General features: G+C 52.9%; 4 protein-coding genes across 4 annotated transcripts; 2 read left to right on the top strand and 2 right to left on the bottom strand.

Annotated features, from left to right (window-relative positions):
- Positions 1 to 1,647: 1,647 nt before the first annotated feature.
- CABS01_03330 (RNA recognition domain-containing protein) lies at positions 1,648 to 3,210 on the top strand (the record flags this gene model as incomplete). The annotated part of the gene is made up of 1 exon (XM_060536706.1): positions 1,648 to 3,210. One exon carries the CDS (start codon positions 1,648 to 1,650, stop codon positions 3,208 to 3,210), a length of 1,563 nt encoding a protein of 520 aa, XP_060392625.1.
- A 1,959-nt stretch (positions 3,211 to 5,169) lies between these two features.
- Positions 5,170 to 5,958, bottom strand: CABS01_03331 (uncharacterized protein; the record flags this gene model as incomplete). The annotated part of the gene is made up of 2 exons (XM_060536707.1): positions 5,170 to 5,517; positions 5,563 to 5,958. 2 exons carry the CDS (start codon positions 5,956 to 5,958, stop codon positions 5,170 to 5,172), a joined length of 744 nt encoding a protein of 247 aa, XP_060392626.1.
- Positions 5,959 to 12,827: 6,869 nt separating this feature from the next.
- Positions 12,828 to 13,247, bottom strand: CABS01_03332 (uncharacterized protein; the record flags this gene model as incomplete). Its single annotated transcript, XM_060536708.1, has 2 exons — positions 12,828 to 13,009; positions 13,160 to 13,247. The coding sequence occupies 2 exons, from the start codon at positions 13,245 to 13,247 to the stop codon at positions 12,828 to 12,830; spliced, it is 270 nt and encodes an 89-aa protein (XP_060392627.1).
- Positions 13,248 to 15,676: 2,429 nt separating this feature from the next.
- CABS01_03333 (uncharacterized protein) lies at positions 15,677 to 16,260 on the top strand (the record flags this gene model as incomplete). Its single annotated transcript, XM_060536709.1, has 2 exons — positions 15,677 to 15,878; positions 15,923 to 16,260. The coding sequence occupies 2 exons, from the start codon at positions 15,677 to 15,679 to the stop codon at positions 16,258 to 16,260; spliced, it is 540 nt and encodes a 179-aa protein (XP_060392628.1).
- Positions 16,261 to 18,522: the final 2,262 nt, after the last annotated feature.

The raw sequence follows: 18,522 nt of genomic DNA on the forward strand, positions 1-18,522 counted from the left end.
CTCCACAGCACGAGCATCCCTTGTCCATCCCTTCCACTCCCACTTTCTGAGGAGTAAAGTCCAGAAAGTCCAAACGCGACTGGAGTGGTGGACTGGACTGGACCACAATCCAAAAGAGTTCGAACAAGAACCACCACCTTGAGAGGAACCACCGTCGACGCCCCTAGGCCCAACAGCCACCGCGACCGACCGAGTTTGCTTTCACACACCCTCCCAGCGCCCCAGCTGCAGCCTTTCCGCTTCACTGGCTTTTCGATACTAGCCGGGTACTTCACGTCTGTACCAAAACACTACGGAGTACTTCGCATCTCCCTCCACATCGCCAGATTCCCATCATCAAGCGAATTCCCTGGGTTCCCCTAGGTACAGGCCCAACAGACTTTGGCTACAAGCCACCTTTTCTCGATACTTTGCGCCGCCAAACCCCACGATAAACCGACGACCTTGACGCCGTCCTGCAACATCTTTCCGCACTTCCGCCCGCTTTTTCTTTTACGACCCCTCTTCTCTCACCTTCGCGCAGGCAGGCTCACAAACAAAATTGTGCCCCCAGCTTCTTCTGTCCTGCCGACCAGGACCCAAGCAGTCTAACGCCAGAGGGACCCCCCGTCACGGTAGTCGTGCTGTCGAGTTTGGCTTAGTCGTTTTCCGACTTTAATCATCGAGTCAACCCATCCCGTGGGTGTAGTCCTATTGGGTACCTGTCACCATCAAGCTTCGAGGGGCCCCGGCAAGTCGACCTGCTCTGGCCCGTCATCTGCTGCGTGCCTACCACTTGCCGGTACCCAAGTCTCAGTCACCTCGTCCCATTTTCCCAGAGAGCTACGGCTACCCGACTGTCGAACGCAACCAGCCCTGCATTTACACTGCTTCCCTGAGTCCCCCCATGCTCTTGGAGCGAAGCAGGCCAGCCAGGAGCCCGTCCCTTCCCTCTTCCATCCATACCCGCTGTCCTGACGCACCGCACCGCGCCGTACTCAACCCAACTCAACTCAACCCATCAAGGCGCGCACACCATTCTTCCTGGCCGTCTCTCACTTTAACCACTTCATACTTCGCCCACCACACACTTCCCACCATCACACCTTGCCTTTGCATCCATTTGTCTGCCATCAGTGCCACCACTCCCTCCCGGTACCTTTCCACCCTGCTCAATTTCTCTCCTCCTCCCCGAACTTTAAGGCACGATACATAACCTTGCGACAACTCCTCCCGCACGCTCCAACTTCTCCCCCCCTTCTCCCAAAACCTGTCCAACCCCCCCAACTTTTCGATATCGCTCTCTGCAACATTCTTTCGTCGCCCTGTATCCTCCCGTCGCGCACTCGAAAATCGACACCAACACCCGATAATTTCACCGCGTCTTGGCCCATTTCCCGCATTCTTGTTCGCACGCGCTTCCAAGAGTTCCCACTTGAGCTGCGCGACTGTTGCAATCCTCCCTCTCTTTGCCGCAGTTCCGAGGCAATCCAAGGCACCACGCGCCAGCGCATGCACCGCAACACCGGCGGATGACAAGCAACCATAGGTGAACCAGGCGCATTTACAGTCTCATCAGCCGCACTCGACCTTCGGGGATGACATCGAGTCGCGACAATCCTCCTACATCAACAACGACAAATATCTATCACCCAAAAAACCACTGCCATGGCTGCGCCGGCTTTTCTACAACAATCGCAACCTTTCAGGCCCTCCAACACCCAGGCACCGTTCCTCTCGTCCGTCAACCCCTTTGAGCGCGATGCGGCTATGCCTGTCGGAACGCCATACGCCAACCCGTCTTCTGTGGCGGCCTCTGTTCTAATTCGTCGCCTTCCGCTGAACACTTCGGAAGAATCGCTTCGACTCATGGTGGTTTGGTCCAAAGAGCTTGTTGACGTTGAAGTGCTCCCCGTAGATCAATCAGAAGACAAGGGATTCCGCTCGGCCGTCCTGAAGTTCCGGACTACGAATGGGGCAATCGAAACAAAGAATATGCTAAACGGGAAATCCAACATTTCTAACGACGCCAATATGATTGTCGAGATTCTCGGAGGCAGCCCAACCACGTCGAGAAGGTACGCCGAACCCGCAGGGACCGGATCGTCGAGCACTGCATCCTCCGCGGCCTCTTCAGCCCCATCCTCGCGACAACCATCACGATTCAACGGCGGATTCCAATCTCTCGAAAAGATATCGCCACCTATGAATGGTATATACGGCTCCAGCGAATTGCCCAACCCAGAGTCCAGCGCGCACTACCAGAACCTGTTCTCGCCTCAGTCTCCTATCGGAAATCACCTCACAGAACGGACACGCATCTCTGGGAAATCGTTGATTAACAATGATGCGGCTGATGATGACGAGACCGGCGAGCTCTTGAAGGACCCAGTCGCCTACGCGGAAAACGGAGCTACGGCTCAGAGAAGAGCCACCGCCCCACAGTTGCCCATATCGCGTTTGGCGAGCCTGTCCCTCAACACCACCAGCACAACACCAAGCCCATCGTCGCTTCCGCAGTACGGTCAGCAAGGAATGGCAGCGATGTCGGCTCACCCAGTCATGTCACCCACTGTGATGGGCGGGGGGCCACATACTGTACCCTTCCATATGGGAACTGGTCCTTACGGCCGCCACAACTTCCCCCCGGTCAACCCTGCTGACCAGAATCCACCTTGCAACACTCTCTACGTGGGCAACCTTCCTATCGACACGTCTGAGGAAGAGCTCAAGGCCATGTTCTCCAAGCAACGGGGCTACAAGAGGCTTTGCTTCCGGACCAAGCAGAACGGGCCCATGTGTTTTGTGGAGTTCGAGGATGTTTCCTTTGCTACCAAAGCTCTCCATGAGCTCTACGGACATCCGCTTCACAATAGCGTAAAGGGCGGAATTCGCCTCAGCTTCTCGAAGAACCCCTTGGGAGTCAGGTCGGGTCAGACTCCAGGTCAATCAACGTCTCCAATGAGCGGCATGATGACAGGTTCCACGAATGGGTTCAAGACCACCAACGGTCCTCCTCCAGGACTTTCAGCACCACCTGGTCTTGGCTCTGGGCGATTCAGTAACGGCTCCTCGGGCACACCACCTTACGCAGTTGCTGGCTTCCCAGCAAGCGGTAATAACAACGTGTGGAACGGGTACAACAGCAATACCATGACTGCTGGTGGGCCTGGTTCCATGATGAATGGAAACAACTCAAACTACCTGCCACCTCACATGCTTGGCAGGTAAGGCATGCAGTTATGTTAGGTTGCCTGTCTGACTTCCAGAGGCAGTATGGCGAGAGTTCTGGCGTTACGGTGTTCAAGTGTGGATACACGGCAACAAGGCAAAGCCACAAGATACTTGGACAGCATCGAGGACGGCGCTGTGTGAAGATCTCGGCGCATACGCATTTACATCGGCATCTGATTTTCCAGGCATCAGTTACTTGAGTTTTTTCCTCTTTTCCCGATATCACATGGTTCTGACTCGCTCTTCCCTGACGGGCCTGACTGCATTGGCCTCCCGCAGTCACCAGCACTGGAGTTATGTTTGACTACTTCGTCCATGTTCTCAACGAAGTTCAGAAACACATCATCAGTGGGCGTTCAACCCTCGACGACTTCGAGTATCAGGCTGTAGTACGGTGGAGGCTTCCCTCCGGCCTTATCTTTCCTTCGTTCACCAATTCATTTTGGTTTGGGTTTCTTTATTTTCATTCAGCATGGCGCGTGGAACGGACATTTACTATGGTAGACGAACTTGGGGGAATCTGGTCTCATGCCCTTCGGACAACAAATACCCAGCGCCAACGACTTAAGGATGGAGTTCTTAGGTTCGACGTTTTCGGCGATGCCTTCACGAGGCGTCCTGACGATTTTGGGCAACGGGTTCGAGGTTCTCGCGAAAGAATGGAACATTTACTGGCACAGCGATTAGCGATTGATGGATGGGGAGGAAACGTTGTATTGAGTCTTGGGAGCATGGCATGAGTTGACCCCAAAAGAGAAAACGCCCAAAAGCACAGAAGAGAGCGCGAATGGTTTCGGTTGATCCCGCAGCACCCGCCAACCAAAACAAAAATACGGCATGGAAGTTCAGAGGAAGAAGTCTTTCGTTTGTTTCACTCAACGCATGTACGAGATATAAAAGGCACGCTCCACCAGAAGGCGGACACTGGAGAAGGGAGAACCGCCGCGGGCATAGGAGAGCTACCTGGCAGCGACACGTTCTGGTCACATCAGAAATCCTCGCTGGTTCGGGTCAAGTCCATCACTGGATGGGACGGCTGAAGGCCAGGCTGCATCAAGCTGTTACGCACAAACTTTACGGATAAGCATCATCGGGGTTATCGTTCGGCATCAAGACGGAAGGGACCTCATCATCACACATCCATGGGTTTGGTCGGGACACAATTAGGGTTAGGAAACCGGGAAGGATTGTCCAGTCCAGGCTATGGCCCTCGAGGGGCATTGTCATGTTTCATTTGAATTTCAATTTCTCTCTGATTTGTTATTTTTTTTTCCCACTGCCCAGCCCGTTTCGTTCCCCATCTATCCCCCCTTTTCCTACACACTTTACTGGGATCGAACTTTGACTTGCACATTGTGGGAGCGAACATACCCCCTTATGGGATTCTCATAGGCCAAAGAAAGGAGTTTTTGATTTGCTGATGATATAAACCTGCCCTGTCTTGCCACTTTCGATTGGTTGATTAGGGATACCTTGAAGTGAGTGACGATCTTGGGCGACCCGGTGGCCAGGTACGGTCGGTGGGCATGTGGACAATCATGAGCCCCGCTGATTGACAGGCACGAACCACCTCTGACCGGTGTCACAATGTCGGCGGAGACTGGGGGGGGTTTTCTCCAGAGCCTTGTGGGGCCGAATGTCATTTACTTCCGGTTTGTACACTGATGACTGTACGGAGAGGCAGAGGGCATTGCGCTTCAGTACCATACCCACGATGAGAAGCCGGGCGGTGGGAATATGCCGAGCTTCGGTGTAAAGGGGCAAAGGGCATTGACAAAGAGCACCGAGGCGCGAGGCGGGGAGAGAAGAGGAAGAAGGATGCGCCACTTTGGACCCCAGTCGATCCACGTGAATAGAGTCAAAACTTCGGCAGAAGGGTGGAACCCCAGTCCTTGTCAAGCTCTTCTACGCAGTCACGCAGTATAGCAATTTGGGGGAAGGGAGGGCTTGCTGGTATTACGTCTGCGACGTTATTTGGATACGGCAGATATTTTTTTCGTTAAGCAGCAGTAAACTTGGCAAGAAATCGCTGTCAACCGAGGCGGTCATGGTGGTGTGATTGTCCGGCCCTATGCAGCGAGGCATAGCCGGATACCGGAGCTGCCTCCGAGACTTTTGGCTTAGGCGGGGGGGTTGAGGGCGCATACGTCCGAGGAGTCGCGCGATTGAGCACGACCTCGCAGCCCGTAAACCGCCGTTGGGACACAGTCTGAATGCATTCATAGTTTCGAGCACTTTTCCATCCGTCAGGTTTGCAGTCTCGCGGCAAGACACTTGGTGTCTGCGCGCGATACGGTCCAATGTCTTCCTCATTGGCAGGATTCTGGCAAAGGGGCATCCGTCGTGTACATCGAGTGCCCCAAGGACAATGCCAGCCCTCGCAGCATGGCATTTTGTAAGGGTTGCAGAAGAAGCGTGTCTTGAAAAGACGGCTCTATGGTCGGCACCCATCCACGGGAAATGGCTTGCGATGATCGTGGCGTCCGAGACAGCCCACGTTGAATTAATTCGGGATGATGGTGGTGATCCAGCATTCTTGAAAGGGTGCACTGCACATGTACGTAGCGGTGCCTGCCATACTTGCTCATTGGATGGAGCTCTACCTTCTGCTGTCAGCCATTGGCCGCCAGAAGTCTGGTTGGTGGTGTGGAGGCTACCACCAACCTGAAGCGTGGTAGTCGCAAGTTGGTGTTGATGGGATGAAGATGAAGGGGGTGGACTCTGGAAGTCTGGGACCATCGCCATGTTGGGACCTTATTTGCTTACCCTCCCGGCGCGCGCGCGTGTGGGTAATTTGGTGGATTGAGATGATGGGATCGCGGGATGCCGGCAACTGCACGTACCGAGGTTCTCAATGTTTCTACGGCCCTGTGGCAAAGCTTCTGCTAATTACGCGGGATATCGAGATGTCGAGAGACGCTTTCCGTGGGGGAGAGGAGAAGGTGTGTGGAGGTTGGAGTCAGAATCAGAGGTCGAATCGTCATAGAGGGGTTTGCTTCGAATCATGCGACAGCCTTGAAAGTGAAACTCGATGTCTGTACCAGTAAGCAGAGACTGCCCATCGATAAGCAAATGCAGCCCAGGATGGGGAAAAGTGCAAGACGCAACAGCAGGCTGCGAGTGCATGTCTGTGAATGGGAACCTACAGGATCTGTTATCCTGCGGCACAGACGCCATGGGACGCGGGCGCGCTCGCGCTACCTTGGCCCGTTCTGACGTGTTCCAGGCCAAATTATCCCCGGTGTGGCACGCAAACACTGCGGACGAATGAGGGCGTGACAGCGACGTTGTCGATTCTTTTTTTTTCTTCTTGTATCGTGTGGTGTGCAAGACGAAGTCAGTCAGAAGTACTGTGTAGATGAAGCGGAGAAGGGGAAAGGTGGGAAACACCGTTGCGAAGGATGGGTACGGAGTAGAGGCAACCAACGCCAGGACTAGCGACGGCGCGGCGGAATGGGACGGCTCTTCTCCCTAACGCTCCCGACACGACCCCTCCGACTTGCTCTGGTCGACGTGCTGGATGAGCCAAGTATCGTACCAAGGGTCTTGCGGAAGGGTGGCATTCGTGTCATCTAGGTGCAGTGGTGATGGTGGTGACCAGCTGTTAGTCGGGCGAGGACGGACTGTGGCTGGCGGGATGGGCTTCACCGGTGAGGGGCGGCGTCTAGGGACGGGACGGGACCGGTGAGAGCAGGTGAGTGAGATTTCGAGCGAGAAGCCAAGAGGGCGACGTTTGTTTCGTGCGCGCATATGTTGGGGCGGTAGTAGAGGTTGAGAAGGGTGTAGGTAGGTAAGCTGGAACCGAGGCCCGGCCGCTAAGGCAGGATGAAGTGGCAAGGGGGGTGAAGATGGGTGAGAGGTGCCTGGAGGGAGGGAGGAAACTGTCACGTTGTGAATACATAGTGGAGCAATCTCTGTCAGTTATTCGATTTTCGGAGTTGAATGGTGAATCTGTCATCTGCAAGTTGCTTGAAAGGGCATGGTTGACGAGGAGGCCGTTGAAGAATGGGAAAGGGAAAGGATGATATTGGCGTGGTCGTGTGGACGCTCTCACCTCTAGCGACTTCCAACGTTTGGTTCGCTTAAGGTAAAACGGCTTGGAGGGTGTCGTGGTAGGAGGGAACGCGGAGGTGGCGGCGACCGGTCTGGACCTTCTGCCAAAGGTAGAGAAGCTTCTTGCCCTCATCTCATCTTGCCTGTGTTCTGGGCGACGATCAGGAGGGAAGGCACCCAACAAGCCACTGTGCGCGCCCATCTCTCGGCGATCCGGGCCCGGGGCCGATGAGCGGGGCCGGTGTGGGCTAGCCTCCACCGGTGCGGGCCCCGACCACCGTCGTGCGACCACCACTCTGATTGCCACGCCTCCGCAGTGCGTCGGACAAAGCTTGTAAGCGGGCATGATTTTCGCCGTGGTGTAACCTGATAGCTGGAAGGCGTGGAGATGACTTGTTGTCACGCCGTGAGACGTTTTTCGGTATCTTCGTTTGAAATGGGGCTGAAGCCTGATATGACACGGCTTGATCAGCTGGGACAATTGGGGTGCCACGGCAGATCTCTATAAGGAGATATCTTGTATCAGATCCTGGAGCATGGGGCTAAGCGGAAAGCATCGGGCTTGGTTTCATCCTGATTAAGAATTTCGGTCCGAAATCTTGTGACTAAGAGATTTCTACTGTGCGTAGGGTAGTGACGGCAAGATGTTCTGCATGATGAGGAACGGAGTCATCTCGTGTAAGTTGAGGAGCCTTTCAGACTGAAAAGGGCCATTTGAGAGAGAAGGTATCTGGTACGGAGGGGTTGTCTGGTGTTGTAAAGCTCGAAGCTCGCGGCTCCATTGACTCATAAGTAACTCAGGCTCAAGCCCCCGTAAGGCAACCAAGAGCGTTAGAGGCCACTCGAGCTTTCGTGAGGTCTACCGAGAAGTGGATAAAATTGTACCGAGACTTGGATGAATCTGGACTATCTTGAGCGTATGACCTACCGCAGGTTTGCCCGCTCACTTAGCCTAATCCTCTACCCACCTCATGCCAAGGACAGACGTCCGCCATCGAGTTCTAGCCTGAAATATCCCCCAATTAAGTATCAAGCTTGGAAGTTTTTTATGCCAACTCATTCGTCGAGTAGGCTGTTGTTGCTTGCAGCTCAGAATAATCTCAGGAGGTACTTCAGAACTTATAGTGGCCTCCGACTCGTTTCCAACGTCCTTCCAAACCTACACTTGAATTATTACAAACGCTGAGCGCTGTTCCATTATAGCACTGGGACCAAAAACTTGATCCCTGGTCTAAACTTGAAATTGTCCTATTCACTCAAGTGTGACTGTCCATCTATGTCTCATTCAAGTCTTACAAAAGGGACCTTTAATCCTTTGAGAGCACGAATACGCGGATCCAGTCTCAATATGTGCCTCCCTTCGCGCCCCGTTCCTGTTCTCTTATAAATTATGAGAACTAACAACACCGAGAACTATAAACAAACTAGCCAGCATGCGTGGGAAGCCGTTGGACGAATTGCCGCAGTAATACAGGGCATGTTGGAGAAATTCTCGAAGTAGTACACGAAGTTGAAAAAGATAAGAGAAGATCGACATGTCTTCTTACTCTCTACCAAAAGCTCCTCCATTTGATGACACAAGTAAACCTTCAACCTTGATCATGTAGATATCCCCCCCTTCACGAATGTGTCCTACCTAGCAGCAAGGGCCCAAGACGAGTGCGACCTCGTAGGAGCACAGGATCTCTTATGGTTTGAGATTTTTACAATGACAGACTCGGGTGATCTCAATGTAGTGGCATCCTGTATCTCAAAGCTTGTGTGTCTATTGAACTAGGACCATTTCGTATCATTTGAGGTCTTCAGAGCAACAACAGTCGAATCCAAAATAACTATGATTACAATTGTCCTATCTCAATCTACCTCACGCCTCCCTGCATGTTCCCTCTGAAACATACCAAGGACGACGGCCTCTGTTGTGATATGTCACTCTGTCTATCCACTATGTAATAGCCCCAGATCGACAGCGATAGGAACTTACCCGAAGCGACGGGCCCTGTGCTGAGCAAAACGGCCAATATTCCTGAGCTTCCACATCTATGGCCATGACCACGCGTGGAGTGGAAGAGAGCTGATCAGCTTGAGGAGGTTGATATAGCCTCATGGGGGTTGAGACGTTTCGGTGGCTTCTCACCAGAAAGACGTGCTCTACCCCCTCTATATTCCTCCCTCATGCTGAAATATTGGACACGGTGTTGTTTCATTAAGCCTCTTTGGCTGACCTCTTGAACCGCGGGCTGGCAAACATTGAGCTCCGCGCAACATCAAGTCGAAAACCAAGTTGGCGGGTTCCTGTTTGAAAGCCAGGAGATACCTCTCTTATGGCAACAGCTTCTAGATCAATTCAAACTATTCCCACCCGGATGCACGTTAAAGCACTTGGAGATGTGGGCAGATGGCAATCAACCCACATTTAGGCTTTCGAAATGACATAGATTTCGGGATAGAAGTTGATATACAGCAACAGCCGCCGCTTGAAAAGACAACGGGCGAAGATCACATCCCTACTTTGACATCCGTTTATTAAAGCTACCCAAGCTCAACTGTGTATGTCTAAGTGAACTAGACACATTTGAATGGGCAGACTCAGCGCCATTACGCAGTTGGTAATCCTGTTCCCGGTCCATACAGGCAGAGCCCTAAAAACATGGGACCACAGAGCAGGTAAAAGATGTCACGTAAACGGCTGTCACGGCGTCAAACTCGAACCCTTTGTTGATGGCGAGCTGGACGAGAAAGAGGCCAGGCAGGACATAGATCAGAGACCTAGATAGCGGACGGAGATGAGAGAGCCATCATTAGCATACTCATATTGTAGGTAGTCACAAGGGCCTGAGGGACTAAGATCTGAAACAAACGAATTCCAATAAACGAAACGTTCAGGTGTTCCCGCGATCCTGTAGTCATCTTATAGCAAGGTCCCGACCTCTTTTGTTATATCAACAGCCTTCGTCACTGATCATCAGCAGCATGAACATATGTTCTCTACCATTGTTGCACCATCCATTCCCCATGTCTTGAGCCCACCGAGCTAATCCGATACCTCACCAAGCTTCCCGTCCACAGAGCCTTGCTGGTCTCCACCCATCGAATGAGCTGTTTCGTGCCTGGTCTCTGAAGCTCCCAATACACTTTACAAAAGAATGGCAGAGCTCGCATTGTGCGTTGTATCATAATCAAGTCTTAACGGACAAGGTCCAAGATGTAATCTCAAGGACAACCTTCCTTCACCTGGCCCATACCTAGGTACCTACCATGGAACCGGCATTTCTATACCACAACCTCAGTATCGACGACTCACAGATTCTACTCTGCCAAAGACATATGCATGTAGAGGAGTCTAACAGCTCCTATATCAGACTTTGACTTTCCCAACTCCCCTAGTCTTTCTCAAAAGGTAGAAACCCCATCAGAATCCAAGTGGAGGACAAAACAAAGAGTTCACAATCATTTAATCACCACAACGAGCAAAAGACTGGACGATCTGGGAATCGAACCCAGGACCTACCGCATGCTAAGCGGTCATTATACCACTAAACCAATCGCCCATTGGATGATCTAGCCCGGACTTGAACCGGAGACCTTCAGTGTGCTCAGTTTCGAGGAGACCTCGAAATCTGTTAGACTGACGTGATAACCAACTACACCACCAGACCAGTTATTGTTGAAGACGAGCGGCGGAATGGAGCTTTATGAATTCTGGCTTTGGAATGTGTGCGGTGAACGGCGGGACCCGCTTGGTTGTGGCAGCGGAGCCCTAAAAGTAGGCTGCTGCAGAAAGTCTGGTTCATGCCGGCTGTGGTGGGTCGTTCGATGCAGGCCCCATCAGTACCGGCCCGATGTCTTGTCAAAGAAACTCCCGTCGTCCACCGAATTGATATTCTAGGATCATGGTTGTGGTCTCGCTTGAGCAAGGTACCTGCAATGTGATTGACATGTTTCGTTGCCGACCCCATCGTCTGGCTAGGAGGAGGCAGGCAGGGCACAGTTGGGGGGCACTGCAACCTCCAAAGCTGATGATAGTGACAATCGTGATGCAGAAAATCGACCAGACCGTTCGGGGAAGGTAGTAAAGTGGTCTGGATTTTTTTTTTTCGTCTTGGTAGTTGCCCGGGCTGATAAGACGACATCTTGAATGGTGCCGAATATCCAGACAACTTTGCTCCTCGACCATGTCAGCCCCCCACGCTGCCTTCGTCGATTTTCGCAATATTCCCCGAAAGCTGGCTAAAGTCCGACCATGATGACGAGCTGCATGCAGCTCCGGCGTGGGGTACGGGAAGAAAGGGCACGTGTGAGCCGCATTCTATTAGACGATAATAGACTGGCCCATTAGGAGATCGGACACACTGACGGCAACGTATCGAGGAGCTTGCGGATGTAGAGCGTGTGCCGTGCATGCCAGTCGTACAAACAACTGGCTCCCTGCTTCTTCGGAAAGTTTCTCCAGTCAAGTCAATGAGCCATGCAGGCCATCCATGGTGTTTTCGGACAGACGAGAAGGTGACACGGCAATGGCTTCCAAGTCGTGTGCCTGACTGCCTATCGAGGCCTCGTGTCCTGAGTGCAGTCTATAAGGACATCTGCCGTTCATGATAGCTCTGACCTCGTACTCGGCCTGAGACGCCAACTGACAGAGGTGCTCGTCTAAAGTTCCACGCCTCCCGAACACGTGAAAACATGCAGTGGGTCGGTTTGCTCTACCTTCAACTGGCCTTGAGGCGACTTCTTGACCGCTTGGTTCTCGCATTCGGAGCTATGGAGCGGCGAAATCCCACTGCATTGAGGTCGAAAGGCCCAATACAGTTAGTTACATTGGTAGTGTGGCGTAGTATGGCAGCAGCGAGCTCGGTGAGCACTCGACGAATTCGAAAGTTGGGCATTGTAAAGTGTGTTTGCCTGGGGATCCCGTCAACGAGCAGATGATGTGTTCATGTTGCACATGCAGGTGTAGATCCTCCGCATTTTTGTCGCTGAAATCCATGGGATGGCTGGCTTGGCATTTCCTTGACCGGGCTTGTGCTTGCTGCGTCTCAAGTCACGATTTTTTGTGAAATCAAAGTCCAAGTCAAATAGATAGAATATCCCTCGATGAGCAAGGCAGTCAGGGTGCCTCAATCTCTTGCTCAGGCATCAGAGACTGGGCAAAATCATGCTATCGAGAGATGCCGTCGGGCATTCAAGATTATCCGTTGAAATGATGAAAGTACCGCATCAATCTCGAAATGAAGTCCCAGGATGTTGGAGCATAGACTTGGGGGCCGAACATTTAGTAGCAACCGTGATTGCTCACGGCCTAAGTACTGGTCGCATTGACTCGGTCGTGGCAGGCTTGGACGATTCAGGAGCCAGAAGATTTAGAGTTCCTGCCTGAAACTCAAAGGTGGACTGACACGACTGGTTAGCGTGATGATGGTACAGTCCATCTCATCTTGGCCACGTGGGAAGGTGAGATGGCGGAGATGTGGTCTGGGCGCCTCTGTCCATAGGTCTAAAGAGTTTCCTCGTCTATCCGTACCTTTCCAACTTTGTAAGGACCTTTTGATGGGTGTGACTTGTTGCTATATTTCCACGAAGCTCTCGGGGCCGTTACTGAGAACATTCAGGCCGACGATAATCGTACCAGTGTCGCTGGATGTGCTCCATAGACAATACTGCAATGACCGAGACGGGGGATAGAGCAGGGAAGATTCCAGGGAGCCAAGTTGACAGCTCATATCAGAGAGGTGGAATAGACCAGGGCCTAGACGTCACCTTTTTAGTATGGAACCCAGCAGACCGGTTCTCCGATTTGAGCAAGAGCTGTTCTTCAGAAGCCGCCAACTCGGAGATGGGGAGGGGATAGATAGGAATGATCCTTGTGGCTAACAATATCTGGTTTGACTAAGTGTACAAGGTCCGTACGGATAGGAGCTGGCGATCTGGGCGACCATGGCCAGCGGGAGTGACGTTTTGACGACAACGACACGGCCCGAGGGCATGGTTGACGATCGGTCGCTGCATCGAGTTACCAGTCACACATTCCGGATTCGGGTCAGCTACCAAACTAGGAGATCAAGTCGGATGCAACGTCAACAGAACGACAGGGAAGGGGCTGAGAACCAGATGAGGCACCAGAGTTCGGTTTTTCGAGCTCACCTTCGTCGTCATGGGACGAGTCCGCCACGCGCAGTGGTGTGCTTGGCTGTGACGGGAACAGGAACTCGAATTTGAACGGGAGGGGCGCGCTCGCATCGAAGTGTCTATTCGTACACTCGCATCTGCGGCTAGCACCCATCCTGGGGACCCCGGAATCCCACCAGTCGGTTCTCAGGTACAAGACGCAGGGGCGCATGCTCGGTCGTCACTGGTCGAAATCAGGCTATTTGAGGAGGGAAGAAAAAATTTCTCTATACCCTCGCGAACCGAGGTGATGGGTGAGGCGAGGAATTGGACGTCATGATTGGCGAAGTAACGACCGAGCTTGAGCTGTCTATAATCTGAAGTATTTCCGGAGCGGTATCGATTTGCCTCGGATAGGCTCAAGCGAGGCAGGTAATCGACCGCGTATATCCAGGACGAGGCACTAGGATGGTTGGCTGTCATGGAAGCAGAATTTTAGCAACGGCTACGACGTTGCAATGGCTAGACGTAGAGGTTAGCTGGCGAACAGCGTCCCTGCGTCAGTGTCTCGGCTCCGGGCCTCGGTCGATGGCCGTATCCAACCCGCAGATCGTTGGTGGCCCTTTGCTTACACTTTATTTGAAGCTCTCTGGTGCCGAGAGACCGCGTAAAGCCTGTACTACGGAGTAGTTGAGATTGTAGAGTCTCTGGTGACTGGATCGTTGGTAGGAGGGCTGTGGCGGATGGTTCGGCAAGACATCCTCGGTTGCTTGGCTATGAAGCTTTGTTAAAATGGAAGAGTAGGGCTATCGGAATAACCCCTCATTGCTTGCGCGGATGTAGACCAAAAGGCTAGTAGATGGAAGACGATTCTTCTCGATGAAGTGCATAGTGGCTTGCCCTTGGTTGACAGGGACAGGCCGCAATGCAGGAGAAGTCGAGACAAGGTGGGCAGAGTGGATGCGTCTAGAAGGGTTGAGAGATAAAAATCAATCAGAGTCTAAGGCAAGGTACAGAGACTGGGAGACTGGCACCGATGCAGGCCGTACTCCGTACGTCGGAGGATGGATTCTCTTCATGGCATGGATGATGGCACCTGCATGGAGCCGAGTGCTAGAGTGCGGCGATGCTATATGGTGTTGTCTTGGAGCCTACCTTAAGGAGCACACAGTTGAGGTTGGGAACTTGGTTCAAGTTCCAACGCCGGGCCCGTCGCGGCGTGGCCTACACAGTGCTTAGCTATCTTACCAGGATGACAGCCTTGCAGCATCGAGGAAGGAGCAAGCAGTAAGAGCTAAGGTGGTTGAAGCTGTGTGATACTCTGTGCAGGCAAAGTCAAAGTTTGAAGTTCCATGGGTAGTTGAAAAGCTCACAGCTGTGGGGAACGAGAGGCATTGGGTGGAGAGATTTGCCTTACTTCTGATGTGCTTCCTCAACTCAATCGATGCTTGTAGCAAACCGGGAGTCTCTGATGAAGTCCTGGGACAAGGCATTGAATTGTAAATAGTGGCATGAGATAGAAGTGAAGCAGCATCGTGATTGAGAGAAGCAGGCGCAATTACAAATTAGACATGGTCACCTACCTACCCTGAAGTGATGAAATGGTAAGTTAGTTAAGTCTATGACGTAGTGACTACTACTGTACTACATGAACTCGGGCCGTCGAGATGGGATCTGATGTATTCATGGAGTATCCACAACTTGAGGTGAGAAAGCTCGAGAAGCTACCAGGTTACCTTAAGGTACCTAAGGTAGGAAGGAATGAGGGGTGACAGAGTGTAGTTGGAAGCAGGAAGGCATGGATGATGAATGATGGCAGGCACGCCGCACAATGTGCCAATGTGCCAATGTGGTTCCTACCTTACCTTAAGGTATGCCGCGAAAAACAGCAGGGAAGGCATGGCGCGGCATGGGAAAGGAAAAAAAAGGGCGCAAAGAAAAGGGGAAGGAAAGAACGGCAGCCGCATATCTCCATGTCCCTTCCATGTTGGAGCCGGGGGATCGCGCACCTGCCTCAGTCACAGTGAGAAACTCGGGAAGGTGTTGGTGAGGGAAGAAAAAGTGAGGTGGGGGCTCGGGGGATAAACCACGAGTTGATTCTTCTTTCTCTGCCTCAAGAGCCAAGACACCACGTCCAAGTACCTCGTACTCCAAACGCATCCATGGATAGGTACCGAGCAAAAAACAGTCCCCCAAGAGTCAAGCCTCGTTCAAAGGTAAGCAATAGGGCAAGCATCCATCTGCATCTTTGCTCTTGCACCTGCAGCTGTCCACCTGCGCTCTCACTGCTCAGTGCCCACTGTCTCCTATGCAGCACGCAGCTTGCAGCACCACCTCAAGCACGACTCCATCCGCGGAACGAACCAACAGGGGAACATGGGATGGAAGCAGAACCAGAAACATCACGGAGCACGCTAAAACATGCCTTCTCGGCAATCCACTGCGACCTGAAATCCACAGCACCGCTGCACCACACGACCAGGCCACCACACCTCCTGTCAACTACACGTGTACCGACCGAGTAGGAACATTCCTCCACACTGCCCGCTCTGAGGGGGCTCGAGAGCCCGTCTGCGCATGGCCGCCATGGGCCAAGGCCTTGCTTGCTCACGAGAGAGCCCCGGCGACTATCCAGGACTAGAGCCCACACAAACTGCCCGACTCGACCAAGCCTCAATGGAAAGGTACGAATGCTCCGTACTGCCTACGCACCATGACACTTCCTTTGCGGCGTCGCGGCGTCGCCCCCTCCTCCATTCCCTTAGCCCTGGAGACACATGGGAAGAGAGGAACCTCACCACATGGGATGGGTGGGACAAGACTGGAGAGTCCCACCTATGCAGGAGCTATGTTCGTGCGCGCTGCACCCAACTGGACACCTGCTCTGGCTAAACGGCAGACAAACCCTGACTCAGCTACATTGGGGCAGAGACCCGTTCCCACGCTGAACCCACGGACTCTGAGCCTGTCAACAGCTCAAAAGTGCCGGCCGAAACGAGGTTGCTTTACGGACTGCTATCGTACGCACTAAGTACCTTTCGCATACAGATACGCATACGTACGGAGTACAGACCACCTTACCCTCTATTCTGTAGTATCCAGCCTACTGACGATCTAAAGACGTATCCTGTACTAGAGTGTCATGTCTACTTTGCCTATGACTTCAGCCATGACTTGCTGGGCTGGATGCCGGTCACACGAATAAGGCACCTACTACTTCGTGCTCCCTGCCAACACAGGCATTAATACCTTACTTGAGCCAAACACCACTCTACTTGGATCCCGTCGGCCTCGGTCAAAAAGGCAGCCAAGAGACGGCACGGCATCGCATCCTCTTTTCCCGCCTCCGCCTCCGCGAAAAGAACAAGCCAGAGTCCAGAGGCAAGAGGTCAGCAAGCACCTCATCCTCAGGACCTTCCTCAATAATCCCCGCCGCCGTCGCCGTGTGAGCGGGATGCCACGCCGCCTCACCCAATCATTGCCATGGCAAGGTGTCGCTTGCCGGGGGACCCAATTGGAACCCTACCTCGACTACTTCGACACCCATTGGATCTTGCCTCGCGCTGCTGTGCCTCACACCAAAAGGGCACAGTTCCATTTCAGGAAAGAAGGAAGACGGCAAAGACTGGAGGCGATGGGGGACATCCATCCAAGAAGACTCTCCAAAAGTTAGACGACGCGAAGCAACGGGATCGCTCCCGACCTCGGTCACTATCTCACCACCATGTACTTGGTACGCATCATACACTAAGTTAATCAACGTTGTCCGGTCGGTGGCCCCCGGATCAACATGACGCTCAAGCACTACTCCGTACACCACCACACCAAACTCCTATACTGTAACACGCCAATGATGACCGCCAACCTCGACTTCAGCTAAAACCCCTTCCTTTGAAGCCCTGCGACAAAGTCATCAAAGCTCCGTCCCCGGCTCTCTGCCCTAAATAGCGACGACGTTGAAGCTACCATGCAAGCGTCCGACAGTAGTGTCAGCCTCTCCGTTATTTCGAGACAGGAGGCTTCCAATTTGTGAGACAATTCCACATGCTTCTTTTTCTCGCCATCCGTCACCCATCGTCCTCTACTCCGTAGCCAACGTAGTACATGGGAATTCTCTCCAAGGGTACAGTAAGTACTGCAGCCCAACGTCTACTTTTCCTGTTTGTAATCTCACAAAGCACAGCCAATTCTCACCTTTGGGTTGGCGGTAAAATCTGATTCTCCGGTTGTCTTGCATGGTCCCCTCCCGTCGACCCGTTGAATTGACTAGTCGTCAGCTTCAACTGGCCTGGCAAAGCCTCTCTCCGTCTTCACTCGCCCATCCATCTGCCAGTCATCAGTCACATCACCCACCTCGCATCGCATCGCGTCCCGTCACGCATCTTGCCTACTCGCGTCACCTCCATTGCGTCCTGTCTTTCTACTCGCCACAACTCGCTTCTTACCTCTGGCTAGTCGTTTGACTTCCCAGGCTTTCTCGCTCGACTAGACACCCTGGTCAAGAACGGTTTGTCACCCGGCGGCTGTGTCTTCCAGCGTGCAACCACATCCAATTCCACCACACATCTCATCGACGTCTCTCTGTCTTATTGCTGCCCTGTCTGCGATTCAACATTGAGTGCGACCTGGGCAGAGTTTCTTCTCCTGCTTGGGGTGCTGAAGTCACTCTAAACTGAGCTAGATTCGCTCTTTTCTCCAAGTGCCCACGTCCAGTGGCCAATGTCATCCATTTCGGCAACCGGCAAGCGGAAATAACCTTAGTTGACCAGAGTTATCGAACCATACCATCAGCCAGCCATCAACCTAAGCTCCTCAGCCCTCTGGGGGCCGTCTATTGTTCATCGCACGGCAAAGCTGCAACAGCGATCGACGACGATTGACCAGTACTGCCCTCCCTTGCCTTTTGTCTGCTTCTAGATCTCCCCACCCTCTCCAACCGGAGACCGTCCTCTGTACTGCAACTGGCCCTTTCGTGCAGCTCAGTATTCGTACTGACACCTTCAGGCATACAGCCTCCATAAACCTTCTTCTCCCTTTCACTCTTGTCCTTTGGTTCAGCTCCGACTGCGCTTTGCCTGGAGGCTGTACGTACCCGGTCGTAACCTCGTCCAGCTACCTTGCCCGACCCGACTGCCCGACTTTATCTCACCAGAT

This window comes from Colletotrichum abscissum (genome assembly GCF_030869225.1).
Source record: "Colletotrichum abscissum strain IMI 504890 chromosome Unknown Scaffold_6.1, whole genome shotgun sequence".
Lineage (NCBI taxonomy): Eukaryota > Fungi > Ascomycota > Sordariomycetes > Glomerellales > Glomerellaceae > Colletotrichum > Colletotrichum abscissum.